The 17,999-nt window shown below is 40.6% G+C and overlaps 1 protein-coding gene across 3 annotated transcripts in view; it reads right to left on the reverse strand.

Annotated features, from left to right (window-relative positions):
* LOC132488306 (signal recognition particle subunit SRP54) overlaps positions 1 to 17,999 on the reverse strand; it is a 72,012-nt gene that overhangs the window by 5,366 nt on the left and 48,647 nt on the right. The window contains exons 1-3 of one of the 3 annotated variants that reach the window (XM_060096316.1): positions 13,844 to 14,016; positions 13,623 to 13,746; positions 7,168 to 7,341 (exon numbers count right to left, since the gene is read on the reverse strand). The exons of 1 other annotated variant lie outside the window; for it this stretch is intronic. In XM_060096316.1, the coding sequence (XP_059952299.1) occupies positions 7,168 to 7,341; positions 13,623 to 13,718 (270 nt within the window). In that variant the 5' untranslated portion in view covers positions 13,719 to 13,746; positions 13,844 to 14,016. One more of the 3 variants, XM_060096315.1, reaches the window with a different exon arrangement.

Consider the following 17,999-nt stretch of genomic DNA (forward strand, 5'->3'; position numbering starts at 1 on the left):
GTACAGAAACATAGGGAATGGAAGCAATTTCTATAACACATATTAAGTGATAAGGCCAAGAAACTACTTAGAAAAGGATTCAGCATGCTTTTGGAGAAAAGCATGCATTTCTCAGTGGACCAATTCTCCTGGGGTTGTTTCTAGAGAGGACAATTGCTAATATCCAGGCTGCGACTACCAAAGAGTCAAACCTGCTCCAGAGCTGAGACACTGGATAAGGATTCCCGAATACCATCTATCATTATCACACAGAGTTATACAGAATGAATGGATAGGGCCCTTTGTGCAGACACTGACCCAGAGTCTACACTGGAACCCTGCCACCACTGCCAGCATCACTACCGCCACCACCATCCCAGTAACAGAAGAAGTGGGACAAGATCTTGAGTCTTTAAGACTTCAAATGTATGAGTGCAAACTCAAGTAGATTCATCTCTTTCTTCAAAAATTTAATTATCTATTTCTTCCTGCATAATTTTCCATCTCTTCCTTAATAAAGAACTATTAAGATTTGCTATCTTTTGTTTTGAAACAACTTATTTTTAAATTATAAAAGTAATGCTCATTTATTGCAAAACACTTACAAAATGGAAAAAGTATAAAGAAAATTTAAGTCACCCATTTTTCCACTGTCCATAGATAATTATCATTAACATCTTAGTATATTTTTCCCAGTCTTTTCCTAAGCATATATGTGTTTTACAACATTGCTATACTTTTTCTATCCTGCTGTTTTTCCCATTTACTATATTGAAAATATTAAGCGTATTTCCCAAATGCTTAAATTCCTAAGGGTGGAATAACTAGGTCAAAAATATAATCATTTGGAAAGCTCTCCCTTCACAATGCAAAACTTCACACCAGAAAATTTACCAATAAATATTCAGCAGTCATCTATGAGATTGTCCATTCCCTTGTACCCTTATTACGGTATATTGTTCTTTTCCTTTTTAAAAATTTGATAGGCAAAAATGAGCCCAGATAATTTTGAGTTCTGACTATATTAAGAAAGGCATCAGTCCATTTATATAGGTAACAGTTATGTGCATAATCAAAGTTTTTAATATGTATAGTTAGATACACACATATACACATATTTAAGGAACCCTAAGCGAAACTAAATCAATGGTTAAAGGAATTACTGGAAATATGTTTACTCTTAACGCTCATCTAAGGTAAAATCTAAGGAAAACGATTATAAGATTGTAAAAAGATCTAGGTCTCCATTTCTTACTTTCTATCAAGTATCATATGCCAGGAGTATTATTCTTTTATTTATTTATTTATTTATTTTTGACTGCATTGGGTCTTTGTTGCTGCGCACAGGCTTTCTCTAGTTGCAGCAAGCGAGGGCTACTCTTCATTGCGGTGGCTTCTCTTGTTGTGGAGCATGGGCTCTAGGCGCACGGGCTTCAGTAGTTGTGGCTCATGGGCTCAGTAGTTCTGGCTCGCGGGCTCTACAGCACAGGCGCAGTAGTTGTGGGTGCATGGGCTTAGTTGCTCCATTGCATGTGGGATCTTCCTGGACCAGGGCTCGAACCCGCGTCCCCTGCATTGGCAGGCAGATTCTTAACCACTGCGCCACCAGGGAAGTCCCAGGAATATTATTCTTAAATCTTTATTTTATTTTATTTTAATTTTTTTTTTTTTTTTTGCGGTACGTGGGCCTCTCACTGTTGTGGCCTCTCCTGTTGCGGAGCACAGGCTCTGGACACGCAGGCCCAGCGGCCATGGCTCACGGGCCCAGCCGCTCCATGTCATGTGGGATCCTCCCAGACCGGGGCACGAACCCACGTCCCCTGCATCGGCAGGCGGACTCCCAACCACTGCGCCACCAGGGAAGCCCTTAAATCTTTATTTTAGATATCAGAGTTTTTCTTTAATTGGGTCTGTACTACATATCTACTATGTAAATATACAACAATACCTTTTCCAAATTCCTTTGTCCTATCAGATTTACGACGCATTAGAAGCCAATAGAAATTGGAAAGTCTGCTTTGCACATTAAGTGATGCTAGGTCTGTCTTTAATTATAAACAGCTGCTAGGATGATTATTATTTTAAGAAAAAGACAAGTGTTGCTGAGTATGTAAAGAAATTAGGACCCTTGGACGCTGTTGGTGGGAATGTAAAATGGTGCAGCCGTTATGGAAAACAGTAGGGCGGTTCCTCAAAAAATAAAAAATACAAACACCAAATGATCCAGCAATTCCATTTCTGGGTATTTATCCAAAAGAACTGAAATCAGAATCTCGAAGAGGTATTTCCACTCTCTTGTTAGTGGCAGCATTATTTACAGCAGCCAAGATACGGAAACAACCTAAGTGTCCCCATTAAAGAGGAAAAACACTATCTGCAAGTTTGCTTTACGACCAGAAGTCTACATTAAACTACAGCATTTAAAAAAATGATGACTAACATTAACACATGCATGCATAAGTAATAAACCAAACGAAGATATCTATAGTTCAGGCAGCAATTAAAAATATCCAAAAAATGGGGCCTCCCTGGTGGCGCAGTGGTTGAGAGTCCGCCTGCCGATGCAGGGGATGCGGGTTCGTGCCCCGGTCTGGGAGGATCCCATGTGCCGCGGAGCGGCTGGGCCCGTGAGCCATGGCCGCTGAGCCTGCGCGTCCGGAGCCTGTGCTCCGCAACGGGAGAGGCCACAACAGTGAGAGGCCCGCATACCGCAAAAAAAAAAAAAAAAAAAAAAAATATATATATATATATATATATATATATATATATCCAAAAAATGAATTGGATCTCTTTTAGCAAAAGATTTAAGTAATTGTTATTTTTTGGTCTTGGTTAACTTAGCCAACATAGATAGTCCTATTTGCTAACTATAAATTCTTCATGAATAGTACCAGATTTTTTTCTGAAAATTTTATGTAGAAGTCAAATATAATGTCAGCTCTCAGCTTCCAACCAAGTTTATAACATAAGCTTCCTACTGGCAGTATTTACACACACACACATATATATGGTATTAGTATATAATAGCAGCTCCTCGTTGCCTAAAAAAATCACTATACTCTAGGAAACACAATTACCACCAAGGAAAATATAACTTTAAAACTTCAAAATGGATATTTCAGGAATGAAGCCAAACAAGTGAATTTCATAAACTTTCAAATGATTCTTGAATAAGAAATGTAGGGAAAATTGTTAAATTAGTCATGGGCTTTCAAATTCCAATAGAGTTCTAAAATTACCTTTTGAGTGAGATTCCTTGTGCTACCTACTGTATTTGCTTTGTTATCTAATACTACCTTACATGTATATTAGATATACATGTATATAGTTCTTAGTCATTTTTCAATGAGTCTTCATATGTACTATCTTTTTAATCTTCAAAAGCAATTCTTAATGTAGATGAGACAAGATTATCTTTTTTTATAGTCATGAAACCTGAAGTGCAGTGGGATTAAGTCTTCGTCACAGGGAGGTGACTACTCCAGGACTAAGCCAGGACTGAAACCAGCTCTGACTATGCATGCTGCCTCCCACTGAAGGAAACAGACAGGTTTCTTATCAGCCAGGTTTCTTGTCTTAGTTTAGGCCTAAAAATTCAAATAAATTCGAATGACAACATACTATATACAAGGTAATTAACTATTTTAAGAGTGGATATGGACTTACAGCACAACAGCAGGAGGAACTCTGTGGACCCACTACCCAGTGAAACTGGTGAAAATTATTTAAAATAAACATTTAAACCCTCTGGAAGTGGTCCTAAGGATATACTACAAATGAAAAAACATCTATTCAAGAAAATAAATAAAAATTTGACAAGAAAATGAGAGTATGAAGTAAGTGAACCAAGACCACTGGCCTTCCCAGCAAAGTGAAGTGGAAATTCACTGCCAGACTGGTATAGCTAAGAACACAGGGCTCCTTCTACCCCCAGCTTCCACTGGAGCCCGTATGCCACAACTAGAGAGAAGCCCACACACCGCAACAAAGAGCCTGTGCGCCACAATGAAAGATCCTCAGCCAAAAATAAATAAATAAATAAATATTTTTAACAAACAAACAAAAACAGGCAAGGGATCTGAATAGGCATTTCTCTAAAGATGATATACAAATGGCCAATAAACAAATGAAAAGATGCTCAATATCACTGGCCACCAGGGAAATGCAAATTAAAACCATAATGAGATGCCACTTCACACCCACAAGGACAACTAGAATAAAAAAGATAGTAACAAGTGTTGATAAGGATGTAGAGAAATCAGAACCCTCATTCAATGCTGGCAGTAATTTTAAATGGTGCAACCACTTTGGAAAACAATTCGGTGGTTCTTCAAATGACTGAATACAGGATTTCCCTGCTATCCAAAAGTAGAGCATTCCTATGAAACCTTTCATAATGCAAAATTGTGTAAAGCAAATAAGTGATTACCTTAGGACACATCTTACTAAACAGCTGAACAAAATAAATCGAAACCAAGCACAAATGCTCACAGATACAGCTGAAAGCTATGGCGGCTTGATGCTGTGATGATGAGTGTAGTTCCCCAGGGAAGGAGCTTCAAGGTGCCTCTCTCACTGTTCAGGGTGCCCACCACCTCTACAAGGGCTCACTGCAAAACAAATTCTGGACGCTATTTTTGCTTTTTACCTTTTTTCATAAAAGTGAAAATCCTCTTCGGCTTTCTTTCAGTTAGCGAAAAGAGGTACTAATGTAGGTTTTTCATAAAAGCGAAGTGGGGTAAAGCAAACTTTCAAAAAGCAGGGGATACCTGTATAGAGTTATCATATGACCCAGCAATTCCACTCATAGGTACATACCTAAGAGAAATGAAAACATACGTCCACACAAATACTTGTACACAAATATTCATAGCTGAATTATTCATAATAGCCAAAAGGTAGAAACAACCAAATGTCTCTGACCTGACAAACATGGTATATCAAAAAAAGGAATGAGGGCTTCCCTGGTGGTGCAGTGGTTGAGAGTCCGCCTGCCGATGCAGGGGACACGGGTTCGTGCCCCAGTCTGGGAGGATCCCACATGCCACGGAACGGCTGGGCCCATGCGCCATGGCCGCTGAGCCTGCGCGTCCGGAGCCTGTGCTCCGCAATGGGAGAGGCCACAACAGTGATAGGCCCGTGTACCACAAAAAAAAAAAAAAAAAAAGGAATGAAGTTCTGACACATGCTATAACATGGATAAACCTTGAAAACGTTACACTAAGTGAAAGAAGCCAGTCACAGAAGATCACATATCATACGAGTTCGTTCATATGAAATGTCCATAATAGGGAAATCAATAGACAGAAAATAGATTAGTGGTCATCAGGGGTTGGGGAGATGAAGGGTAGGGAGTGATAACTAAAGGGTACTGGGTTTCTTTTTGAGGTGATGCAAACGTACTAAAAATTGACCATGGTAATGGTTGCGTCTATCAGTGAATATATTAAAAACCACTGCTGCAAATTTTAAATTGATGAATGTATGCTACGTGGACTGCATCTCAGTAAAGCTTTTTTAAGAGTAAACCTTTAGGGAAGTAGTAAGGATGCATTTTTTTCTATGCAATGTCTTTATTACCGATTCCTATGTAAATAGAGGACTATTTTTGAGACAAAGACTTTTTAAACCATACATATATACACAAATTTATACAGACAAATAAAAACCCCTTCAAAGTAATTTATAAGAAAGACATTTATTTCAACACTTCTTCCACTGCATGAAACACTTCTACAATATTCTGCATGCATTTGGAATTGCCTTCAGAGTATACTGCACAGTCCTTTGAATATTGTCTATAGCAGAGAATCTAGATCTGATTTTTTTAATAACTAGAATTTATTTAGAACCAAAACTGATGAAAACTTAGTAATAACATTTTTAAGCCAAATCTAAATTAATAATTCTCTATTCTACTACTTTGCTTTATTTTCTTCATAGCACTTTCCATAGTCTGATAATTATAGTATGTACTTGCTTATTGCCTTTCTGCCCACTAGCATATAAGAGCAGAAATTTATACTGCCCATTGTTGTATCACCAGCACCTAGAAAGTCCATAAATATTTGATCAACTGAACTCTCAAAATGACTACTTAGAAAGGCAACACTTCTTTTAAAAAAATGTACAGCTAGTCTTATAATTTTACAGTTACATCTTTTTGTTTTGTTTTGTTTTTGTTTTTGTTTTTTAATTTCTTTTTGGCTGTGTTGGGTCTTTGCTGCTGTGCGTGGGCTTTCTCTAGTTGCGGCGAGCGGCAGCTACACTTCGCTGTGGTGCACGGGCTTCTCATTGCAGTGGCTTCTCTTGCTGCCGAGAACGGGCTCTAGGCACGTGGGCTTCAGTAGTTGTGGCACGCGGGCTTCAGTAGTTGTGGTGCACACGCTTAGTTGCTCCACGGCATGTGGGATCTTCCTGGACCAGGGATCGAACCCATGTCCCCTGCATTGGTAGGCGGATTCTTAACCACTGCGCCACCAGGAAAGTCCCCAGTCACATCATTTATAACTTAGAAATTCTTAAATTTAGCTGGTGAGAAACATAAAGTTAAGAACTGTACACTCCTATCTTCTAATCAAAACTTGAGGCAATATAAAAAAGAACTGACAACTTCTAAGCTTTAAATGGAAACCACCATGGTGGTACAGTCTTTAATACAAAGGGACTGGAATTCAAGTACACAGTTTAGTGAAAAAAATCTTAAAGAAACCAATCCACACTGACTAAAGAACTCTGACACTCAAAAATAAACTATTCAGGCTACTGAAATACAGAAAATACTTCCATCCATATTGTGTAAAAATACTGTTTTCTACCAAAATCATAATGCATAATTTTATAATCAGAGTACAGTTTATTTAAACCTCAAAGGTCCCTTCTATTCAATGTTTAAGGGAAAGAGGGACTTCCCTGGTGGTCCAGTGGTTAAGAATCCGCCTTCCAATGCAGGGTACATGGGTTACATCCCTGGTTGGGGAGCTAAGATGCCATGTGCTGCAGGGCAACTAAGCCCTCACATTGCAACTAGAGAGAAGCCAGCATTCCACAACGAAGATCCCATGCAACTAAGACCCGACGCAGCCAAAAATATAAATAAATAAATAAATATTTTTAAAAAATGTTTAAAGGAAACAAATCAGTCAAAACAAAACCTACTGACAAAAGGAACATCAGTATCAAACCTACCGGATCAACAGTAGGCAAAACATCTTTTTTCTCCAGGCCATCCACTTCATCTTCATCTGTGCTGTATTCTTCCATTGTTTCACCACTAACAAAGTGGATGACTCTCCTTGGGACTTTCTTCTTTTTTCCTATGACTCCCAGTTCTACATTTTCAAAGCCTCTTTCATTACTCATCTAATGTCAATAATAAATTAAGAAAAGAAGAGTTTCAAGTGAGATTAATTTTCTTTCATATAACAAAAAAAATTTTTCAGTTGCGTTATTTTAGGGAATAAAGAAATATAAGCCAATCCTTAAACAGTTTTTAAACAATAAAACAGATTGTACACAGAAAAGCATATCAACAGCATAAATGAAGAGTTTAATGAATAGTAAAGCAAACCTCTGCATACTCACTGCCAAGGTTAAAAAACAGAACTTAACCAATTAAACTTTTTAAGTCAAAAGCTAAGAAATCAAGCAACACACTTCAAGTCATAGCAATTCCAATGTTGTATAATATGTGAAGACATGCTGGACATCAATAATTTTAAAGAACAAAGCTAATTACGAAGGGATTAATGTGTTGATATATCAAAGGAAAATCATATAGATGCATGTACATATGTTAGATGCGTAACATAAAATGTTTTATTAGGTAACCCTGCTAAGTCTTTGAAATTGAGCTTAGCTACATGTGGGCAAACCAAAACCAGTTCAGCTTAATTCTGAACCTCTCCTTTTCCAAAATGGGAGTCCCAAAGTAAGATGCCTTTTAGGTCCAAGCAGGTACCAAAAATGAGTAAATACTGCTATAGATTAAAAGTAGACCTTTGAAGAAAAGCATGCCACAACCAAAGACACTAAAATTCAAAAAAATTTAAAGCACTGTGCAGGCCAAATAAAACTCATTTGTAAACCAAATCTGGAAAGCAGGCCATCAGTATTCTATATCTGAACTTCTACATTTCTCAGTCACTAATATATAGATGACAACACAGTTTTCCTGCTAGTAAAAAGATTTAACAAATTTTAAAACTATAACAGTCTATGTAATTCTAAATACATCCAAATTTCATTCCAAGGGAAATACTAATTTTACCTCACACATATAGCCAATTTTCCAAACTCACTGTAAATGCATTTTGAGGGAGAGGATGAAGAGCTTTTCCTTGTCTTTTTGCCTCAAGTTTAAATTCCTAAGAAAGCCTTTGTTGTATCTTCTTACTAGAAGATTTCAAAAAGCACAGTGCAAATAACTGTAAAGAAAAATCTGGCAAGTGATTACCCTTGGGGTTAGGTACAAATATGGGGGAGGAGGTACATGAAAGGAGTGTTCAAAGGGGCTTTTTATTCTTTTTTTTTTTTTTTTTTTCCCCCGTACACGGACCTCTCACTGTTGTGGCCTCTCCCGTTGTGGAGCACAGGCTCCGGACGCGCAGGCTCAGCGGCCATGGCTCACGGGCCCAGCCGCTCCGTGGCATGTGGGATCTTCCCAGACCGGGACAGGAACCCGTGTCCCCTGCACTGGCAGGCGGACTCTCAACCACTGCGCCACCTCTTCTTTTTGTATTTTGTTGTTGTTTTCCTTTCATGATGAGAATATGCTCTGGTACAATTTTAAAACTAAACCAAAGCAAAATGATACAGGACTACAAGACTGCCATGATTAGAGTCCATATCAGTGGGATAGTCCAGAGTTCAAAAATTTCATCCTCTATAAGGATTCTTACACTTGTAGATATGACCACACATAATTTAAACCCATGATTGTTGTTCAACCCTAGAAAAGTTCTTTGACCTGCTTTTGCAGAGATGGAATTATACTGATAAAAATAGTGGACTAGAATTGCCCAGTTATGCAAGTATATGTAACTTTATTTTTATGCCTTGTTTCCTCTTAATCCTCTAAGGTTTTTCTTAGAAAACAGATATGGCTGTTCTCTGTCCTTCACTTCCCAAAGGTAAGTTTAGTCATTAGCCAGGATTTGAATCCAGGTATGTCCAACCCAAAGAACACACACATTGTTCCATGACACACATGGACATCACTGACAGCAACTGTAACTGCTGTAGAGCAAATTGAGACCATGAAAACCTTGACAGCACGGGCTACCTATGGGTTAACCAGAAAAAACAAAAACCACAACGCTCCCTAGCCTGTCCTGAGGTTTCAAACATATCCCAGCCCTTAATAAAGGAACACCAGCCCACTCACTGTGTCCATAAATAAGATGAACAACAAATGGTCCACCCAGGCCATCTTTCTTCCATCACCAGTCCCTAAGCATAGCAAGCCGTTCCTACCCAATCTCATTTTCCCCCTTCATATGAGATTTGGTTTCTGGTTGTCCTGACACCAACGTCTCCTTTTGGACCATGACTTTATAGGCAAGAAAAAGTCAGAGGAGCTGGGTTAGATCTCCAGTTATCATACTAACTGGATGGATCTGATGTGAAAGCAACAGTCCCAGTCAATGAACAGAGGTGAGCCCTTTCACAGTACATCACCCTGCCTTATTCCACCCCCACCCCGCCCCCATCAGAGCAAGCAGCTTCTCATTCTCCCTCTACCAATCTCTCACTGGCTTAACTTGTCTTTTCTAAGACACAGGCAAAGGAGAAGGGGTGTCTCTCACTGGCTTCACTACTTTGTCTTCCTTAGACAACTTTAATAAATAAAAACATTCTGGCTGGGTCATAATAACAGGAATAAACTTATCTACTAACTCCATTAACTGACTCTTGGCTATATTTTTTCCAAAAGGTAAAAAAAAAGAAATCTACAAAGGTGAAAGCTGAAAGGTGATTCATAGTTTTCATTCTAATACCAAAGTTAGTCAAGTATAAACAGACCTTTGAGTAATGTTCTCTATACATAATATGTAAATGGTATTTTATTTGTTCTAATCATCACATTTCATATAAAGATTTTTATTAAAGAGACTTTTATTTAAGAGCTCTCTTTCAAAATTTTAATATTAATTTTTGATACAATAAAACCCAAGTTTTACATTTATCATCTTAAGCAGGACTGAGTAATTTTTCCCATAAAGGACAGAGAGTAAATATTTTACGCTTTGAGGGCCATGTAATCTCTGTCACAACTACTGAACTCTGCAAAAGCAGCCATGGACAATACATGATGAATGGGCTATGTTCCAATAAAGTTTTATACAAATCAGTGGCTGGTGGGATCTGGCCCATAGGCTCTAGTTTGTCAACCCCTCATCTTAAAGAACCAGATTGTCAAGTAAAAAAATCTGTGAAAGAATCTATGTCATATGATCCCAAACTCTACTTGGCAAAGAGGGGACTGTGGGGTTAGTTAAGGGAGGTATTGATGGGTAAAACCAACCAGAAAATAATTTGATTCAAAATTTCCAACAATTATAAATGAAAGTTATTCTCTGAATCTGCAAACATTTCAGTTTTACAAATAAACAGTCAACCTGCAGGTCAGAAAATTTTCACTGTCAATCATACAAACTCGACTTCAACAAACTCCAAAGATCTGAAAAGACAATTTCCTAACACCAGGAAATTATGAGATGCAATGTCAATTAACATTTCATTACATTTTATGGTTAACAGTACTGTAACTCTGCTTATCTTGTTCCTTGGGGCCTGTTTTTTTTTTTTTTTTTTTATTAGTCTCTGCTTTACAACAAAGTGAATCAGTCATACATATACATCTGTTCCCACATCCCCTCCCTCCTGCGTCTCCCTCCCTCCCACCCTCCCCATCCCACCCCTCCAGGCGGCCACAAAGCACCGAGCCGATCCCCCCGCGCCATGCGGCCATCCCCCACCATCCATCCACCATCCATCCACCCCACGCCCGGCAGTGTATACACGTCCATGCCTCTCCCCCGCCCCGTCACAGCCTCCCCCCTCCCCATATCCCCAAGCCCACCCCCAGTAGGTCTGTGTCTCTATTCCTGTTTTACCCCTAAGTTCTTCATGACATTTTTTTTTCTTAAATTCCATATATATTTGTTAGCATACGGTATTTGTCTTTCTCTTTCTGACTTACTTCACTCTGTATGACAGACTCTAGGTCTATCCACCTCATTACAAATACCTCAGTTTCGTTTCTTTTTATGGCTGAGTAATATTCCATTGTATATATGTGCCACATCTTCTTTATCCATTCATCCAATGATGGACACTTGGGTTGTTGCAATTTTCTTTTCACATACTCCCATAGCACCCAGAACTTTATAAAAACATGTATGACATTTGGAATTTACTCTGTGTCACCTTCCCCAAATAGGTGATCGGCAAAATGGGAGTAGGCAGAGTGTGTATCCTTCACTGCACTATCCTTTAGCCTACAGCTCCTGGCACATTGTAAGTGCTTGGTAGCAGGGGTGCTAAATAAATAAATGAACAAGTAGTACTGAAATTTTAACTCCTTTAATAATACTGAAGCTGAGATTCTGGTCAAAAGTCTAGTCAGATAAGCTGCTGAATGTCCTGGTTTGAGGCCTAATTCTAAGCACAGACCCAAGCTTCTAACTCTTCCTCCCTTCCCTACATGACACTTGGGATTTCTCAGTTCTGACAAACCGATGAAGGAGTACAGGATGGCAGCCTCTCCTGCCACCCAAGTCTCCACTTCATTGGCCTCTCCCCTCTTACTGTGGTCAAGGAGGCATAGATTTGCGGTTCTCGGAAATGTCTCTGCTTCAGGAATGTGAATGAGAGAGCACAAAGGGAAAGTTAGAAAACTGTTTGTATAGTATGAACCCATTTGTGTTTAACAGGAAAGATTATATAGGCATAGGCAATCCCAGAAAGAATACACCAGAAACTTAACAGTTACTTTTGGGGAATGTGAATGTGAGAAACGGGTGATGGGAGTATTCCTATGACTTTTTACTTTTTGCTCTATGGTCTTCTTTACGTTTTATTTATTTTATTATTTTTTAACCAAGAGTGTGAAAATAACATATTAGCACTAAGCCACAATAAAGAGTCTCTCTTCAAACAACATTTATCTGGTAAATCAGTACAAAGTAAACCACTTCGCTATTAGAAAGATTGAAAGCTGAAGTAGTGATGAAAACAATTATAGTAATAGAAGGAAAAATCAAATGGAAAATACATCAAACGCTGTGGACTAAAAAGGTTCAGTTCAAGTACACCTGTCAACAACAGGTCTCGACTCAACTGAACATAATAAGTGGGCTTCCTAATCAATTAGCGTTTTCCCTGAATTCCTTCTTGCAGGTTACCTTCCCCCTTCTTAAGTAGGAGAAAAAAACAATTCCATATGAAGACTAGCCTGAGAAAAAAGCTTTTGTTAATGCAAACTACCTCTTATAATATTAGAACTATACTCACATTCGGGCACCATTCTCTAGGAATCTGTAGTTTGGGGGAAATGTCTTACTAACATTCAGGTAGTTCGTCTCAAAAATGAAGCCACTGAAAAGCTTTGTTCTCACTGAGGGTGGGAAGATTTCTACACAGAAGCAACTCAGGTTTTTAACATCAAAACTGTATACTCCTGAGCCGGTTTCAGGTAAAGCCATTTCTTCATTAGTTTTACTTGGCCAAAGGCCCTACACTACTACTTCAGATTACCAAATCCCAAACAAAACAAACCTCTAAACCTTACCTAATGCTCTAAACTTACGCTGTCCAATAGAGTAACCACATGGGGCTAATGCTCACTTGAAATGGGGCCAGTTCAAGCTGAGATGTGCTGAAATACACAAAGGATTTCAAAGACTAGTACCACAGAAAGACTGTGAAATATCTCAGTGATAACTTTCATATTAATTGCATGTTAAAATGGTTTTTGACAAAATTGGGTTAAATAAAATAGAATATTAAAATTAATTTCACCGGTTTCTTTTTAGTTTTTTCATGTGGCTACGAGAAAATGTACAATTTAAAATGCGGCTGGCATTATGTGTCTATTGGACAGCGCAGCTCTGAGCCTTAGCTACCTCCCTGGTGAAATGTGGATAACTCACACCTCATGCAGAAGTTATAAGGATTAAGTGGGGGGGGGGGAAGCCTGTAAACGCATAGCACCCAGTTACTATTTGCTAACCAAAGGGCAGATGCCAAGTCAGGCACTCCCACAAGGAGACACTGAGAAGTGATCGCAGCCAGCGTCACCTGGCTTCCAGCTACTCCAAGGACAGCCTTTCGGGGACACGCCTTCCTTCTCGCGCTCGCAGACCCGAAGCTGCAACCTCACCCCTCGAAATCCGAGGCCGCCCCGGAGTCTGCGGCGCTGTCAGAGGAGGCGATGCCCAGCGGCGCTCCGACTGCGGTTCGTCCGCCCCTTCCCTCAAGCCGACGCTCGGAGCCGGGGACACCGCGAAGAGGAGCCCCGGGACGCACCTCCGGCGGGCGGCCTGCTCGAAGGAAGGCCGGGCAGGCCAAAAGGGCTGGCGGCAGGCGAGGCAGACAGGAAGCTGGGCTCTCCCGGCCTCAGCCTCGGCGGCCGCTCCTACCTGCTGTGCCGATTCCCTGAACGGAGCGGCGGCCGCAGCTCCCGAGGCAGCCCCTGCTTCTCCTCCTTCCTCACGGCTCACTGGCTTCCGGTCCATCGTTGTCGCCACCACAGGACTGCTGGCGCTGGCGAGATACAAAGTAATGGCCGATAAGCCCGCTTCCATTCTCCGCCTCCCCGCCCAGGCGCGGACCGAACCCGCTGTCAGGAAGTGGGACTCACCGGCAGCGCCCGACTACCGCCGAGCCCGGCCAAGCCACTGCTGGAGGGACGGGACGGGGCGAGGCGAGGCAGAGCGCGGCGGGGCGGACCTGGGGGTGGGGCAGGCCCGATGGGCGGGGCCTCTGGCGCCCCCGCCCACCCGGCTCAGCTCCCGGGGCTCGGCTGAGCACCGTCTGGACTGCACAACTCCCGACTCCTGTGGGGCGGGACGGGACGGGACGGGACGGGGCGGGGCCTTCTGCAGTACAGTTTCCGGCCCGGCCCGCGTCCCGAGCTCGCAGACTGGCACCACCAGTGACGTCATGCCTCGTACCTGTACCGGGAAGCTGGCTTCTGGACCTTGGCTCTGCTGCTCACCAGCTGCATCCTGGGCAGTCACCTCCCAGACTTTGGTTTCTGCACTGTGAAATGAGAACGGCTGCGTAGTGTGCTTCAAAGCCTTGTGACGAGATGTGGTTGCTGAAAATATATTTTTTAATGAACGGCTCATGCTACTTATTCCATTTCTCATGTGGATGACAGTTTAGTCAAAATACCCTTGAAATAAGAGCCTCAAAGGCGAATTTTGCTTTTACACCTGTCTGAAGTACTTAAGTATATGTAACTGTAGAAAAAGTTAAGTGAGACCTGAAGGAGAGCAGAGGGCTAGCAAGCTTCCATTTTAACAAATGTGAGGAATAATTTATTATCTGTTTAGGGTGTGTGTGTGTGTGTGTGTGTGTGTAAGAGGGAACATTTCAGACTTTTCAGATTTTTCCCAGTGTTCAACCAAATAAAAAAGTCATGATTGCAATGATTATTGCATTACTCTAGTTGGAACATTTCCATGTAAATGGCCTTTAATTGTAGTTTTAGTATGAGCGTTTTCAGGCAATTTTCACTAGTTGTAGAGGTCAAAAATAAAACACATTCTTTTGGCCGTGGAGGAGGGTCTTCATTCGATACCCTAGATTCCATTTTCATGCCAGGCAAATTCATAAATGCTCCCCAGAGTTATAGCCCAGCATATCTTCTATTCAGCGTGGCAACAGCAGGCCCAACACCCATACAACCTTAATTCTTCCTTTCTCTCCTGTGCAAAAGTTCTTTTTCCTTACTCTCTGCTTAGTATTTTTGTACACTTTCTATCCTGCATATGACTAAACCTAAAAACCAAACTGAAAACCTTAAAAATAAAAGTTGATTATTTGAAAGCCATCTATATATTTTTTAATTGGATGGAAATTCATAATGTATATTCTGGTAATAAAATCAAACTAGCTTGTTGCCAAGGTTCACAAGTGCTGTCTAGTGACATTAGCATGGGGTTGAGACAATCCAAAACAGCAAAAGCTGCATAAGTTGAAAAGAAACATAAAGAACCAATTGTTAAAGCCTTCATGAATTGGCTTTCATAAACAAGACAGTTCTACATTACATGTATTCAAAAATCCCTTTCCTTTTACTGTCAAGAAGGGTAGTCAACAGCTTTTATCATTAAAAATTAGTGGAATGTTTATAAATGCATGACTTTATTTTGCAAAATGGCAATTAAATATCAAATTACAATTTTCACTGCTGAGGCAGAACTTATTTTCATGGTTTACAAGTACATTTCTTAGTTTACTGAAAATTCAAAATGCAAGTCACATTCCAGCATGAACCAGAAGTATTTCCTAAGAAGAGTTATTTTTTAACACAAATATGCAATTGAAGAGCAGTCTTTTGCAAACAAACAACTCATAGCAACAGAAAAGCATAGAAATTATAATGGTTTTATTTTGGGCATTGACATTTTTGTCATTATTTCCAGACTGTCGTAGATCAACTAAAAGTGGACAATAAAGCAACATGCCAAATCTTTCTCTCTTTCACTTTGTAGTATAAGTTGTACTGTATTACTATGACAAAAAATAAATTCAGGTATTACTATAATTTACTTGAAAACATAACTGTTACCTAAATTTAGTTATCTAATGATGCATATAGAGCTAAAAAGGTAAATTTAGATCTACCTATTTCTGTGAATGGCTGGGACAACAAAGCTGAATAAAATTCAATAACGAGGAGAGTCCATCAAATAAAAAACAAGACTTTCATATATATTTTAGTAGAGAATATTTTAAGGTTAACCCACTCCTCAAATAGGGGGATATAGTTTCATAATCAATCATGCGTAAGGAAAAATGTTTTTAAAAAAGATGTTAAAAATAAAAATGCACTTTAGGTTGATTTAAAGCAATGGCCACTCCTGATTTGGTCCATTTGGCTAATAAGCTGTCTAAAACAAACACACAGAGAAATGCAAGACCACTAAAATCGTGAATTTGCAGCTGCAGCATCTGACCACTGCCACTCAGCAGCTACCTCAACAGAAAGACCAAAATTCTCTTCAGGGTTCCTCCTAAGCCCAGGTCCCTGCCACTATCATAAGTGGCCTGGCCAATGGAAGAATTGCCCAAAGTTAAAAAGAAGTCCCTATTCACAGCCCAAAGCCACTCACTCTGACCCTTTTCATGAACTGAGAAATTTGAGAAGCACCCTCCTTTTGTAGACACATGGTGTTCCGAGAAAAGTGTTGGGATCTTCCCGGTACTTCCACTAACACCATTGGGAGAACTGGATCTTTTTTTTTTAATAGGATCTGAGGCTATTACCACTCTTGTGGACACAGGAACAACTTTGTCTGTCTTGAACCCCACCAGCCTCAAGGTGCTCTTCCTCAAAGTACTGAAATTGTCCAAATGGTGTGAGTTCCCAACACGGTTATGAAGGTAAGCAAGTTGGCCCCCTTGCCTTTTTTTTTTTTTTTTTTTTTTTTGGCTGCCTTGGGTCTGTGCAGTTTTTCTCTAGTTGTGGCGCATGGGGGCTACACTGCGGTGGCTCCTCTTGTTGCGGAGCACGGGCTTCGGTAGCTGTGGCTCGCGGGCTCTAGAGCGCGGTTCAGTAGTTGTGGTGCACGGGCTTAGCTGCTCCGTGGCATGTGGGATCTTCCTGGACCAGGGCTCGAACCCGTGTCCTCTGCATTGGCAGGTGGATTCTTAACCACTGTGCCACCAGGGAAGTCCCCCCCGCCCAACCTTGCCTTTTGAGATAGGTTCTTTGCAGGGAACTCATCAGTTCCTTCTTGTTCCTTCTGTCCCAGTACTCCTTTTGGGCCAAGATCTCCTGGGAAAATTACAGGCTAATATTTCCTTTTCCCAAAAAGGAGAAATATACTTGCAATTGACTCCTCAAGGTCTACTTCCAGCTCTAGTCCTGATATTGAGATTCCCCTCCTTGCTTCTGTCTTGTTAATTCCCAATCACAAGGATTTGTTAGATTCTGTTCCTTCTACCTTATGGTCTACCTCTTCAAATGACATAGAACACATTCATTAGGTGCTATCAATTAGGATCCAGGTAGATCCTAATAATCCTTTGCCTCACCTCAACAGGTCTCAGGCCTGAGGCCCTAGAATGAATTCGTCCCACTGTCAAGGCACACTTCCAGAAGGGCCCCATAATCCCATGCACCAGTCCCTGTAGCGCACCAATCCTTCCCATGGGCAAATCTCATGGCCAAGGTTGGTATTTTGTTCAAAATCTCTAATCTGTAAACAATAGAGTCATATCACGTTACCCCATAGTCCCCAACCCTCACACCAACCTCGTTTTAATCCCTCTGAGCACACAGTTCTTTACAGTCATAGATTTACATAGTGCTTTCTTCAACATTCCTGTCCATCCAGATAGCCAATACCTGCTTGTCTTTACTTGGGAAGGACATCAATATACTTGGACCACTATGCCTCAGGGCTACACAGAAAACCCTACTTACTCTTCACAGATATTGAGACAAGACTTGGCCAATGTGAATTTTGCCCACGGCTCTATTTTACTTCAATATGTTGATAACGTTTTGTTATGTTCCCCTACTGAGGAAGCACGCCTCAAGGACAGCCTATACCTCCTCACTCAGCTAGCACACAAAGGCATAAGGTCTCAAGGAAAAAGCTCCAATCTGTTCAAACCCAGGTAAGATACTTGGGTCATTTGCTAACCCCTCAAGGGCTAACACTGGATCCTACATGTGTCCAGGGCATATCTCAGTTTCCCGCTTCATGCCACCAAGTGCCAGTGAAATGCTTTTTTTTGGGCTAACAGGCTATTGCAGAGTTGGGTTCCTAATTTCTTCT

The sequence above is a fragment of the Mesoplodon densirostris genome, chromosome 4 (assembly GCF_025265405.1).
Source record: "Mesoplodon densirostris isolate mMesDen1 chromosome 4, mMesDen1 primary haplotype, whole genome shotgun sequence".
NCBI classification, from domain to species: Eukaryota; Metazoa; Chordata; class Mammalia; order Artiodactyla; family Ziphiidae; genus Mesoplodon; species Mesoplodon densirostris.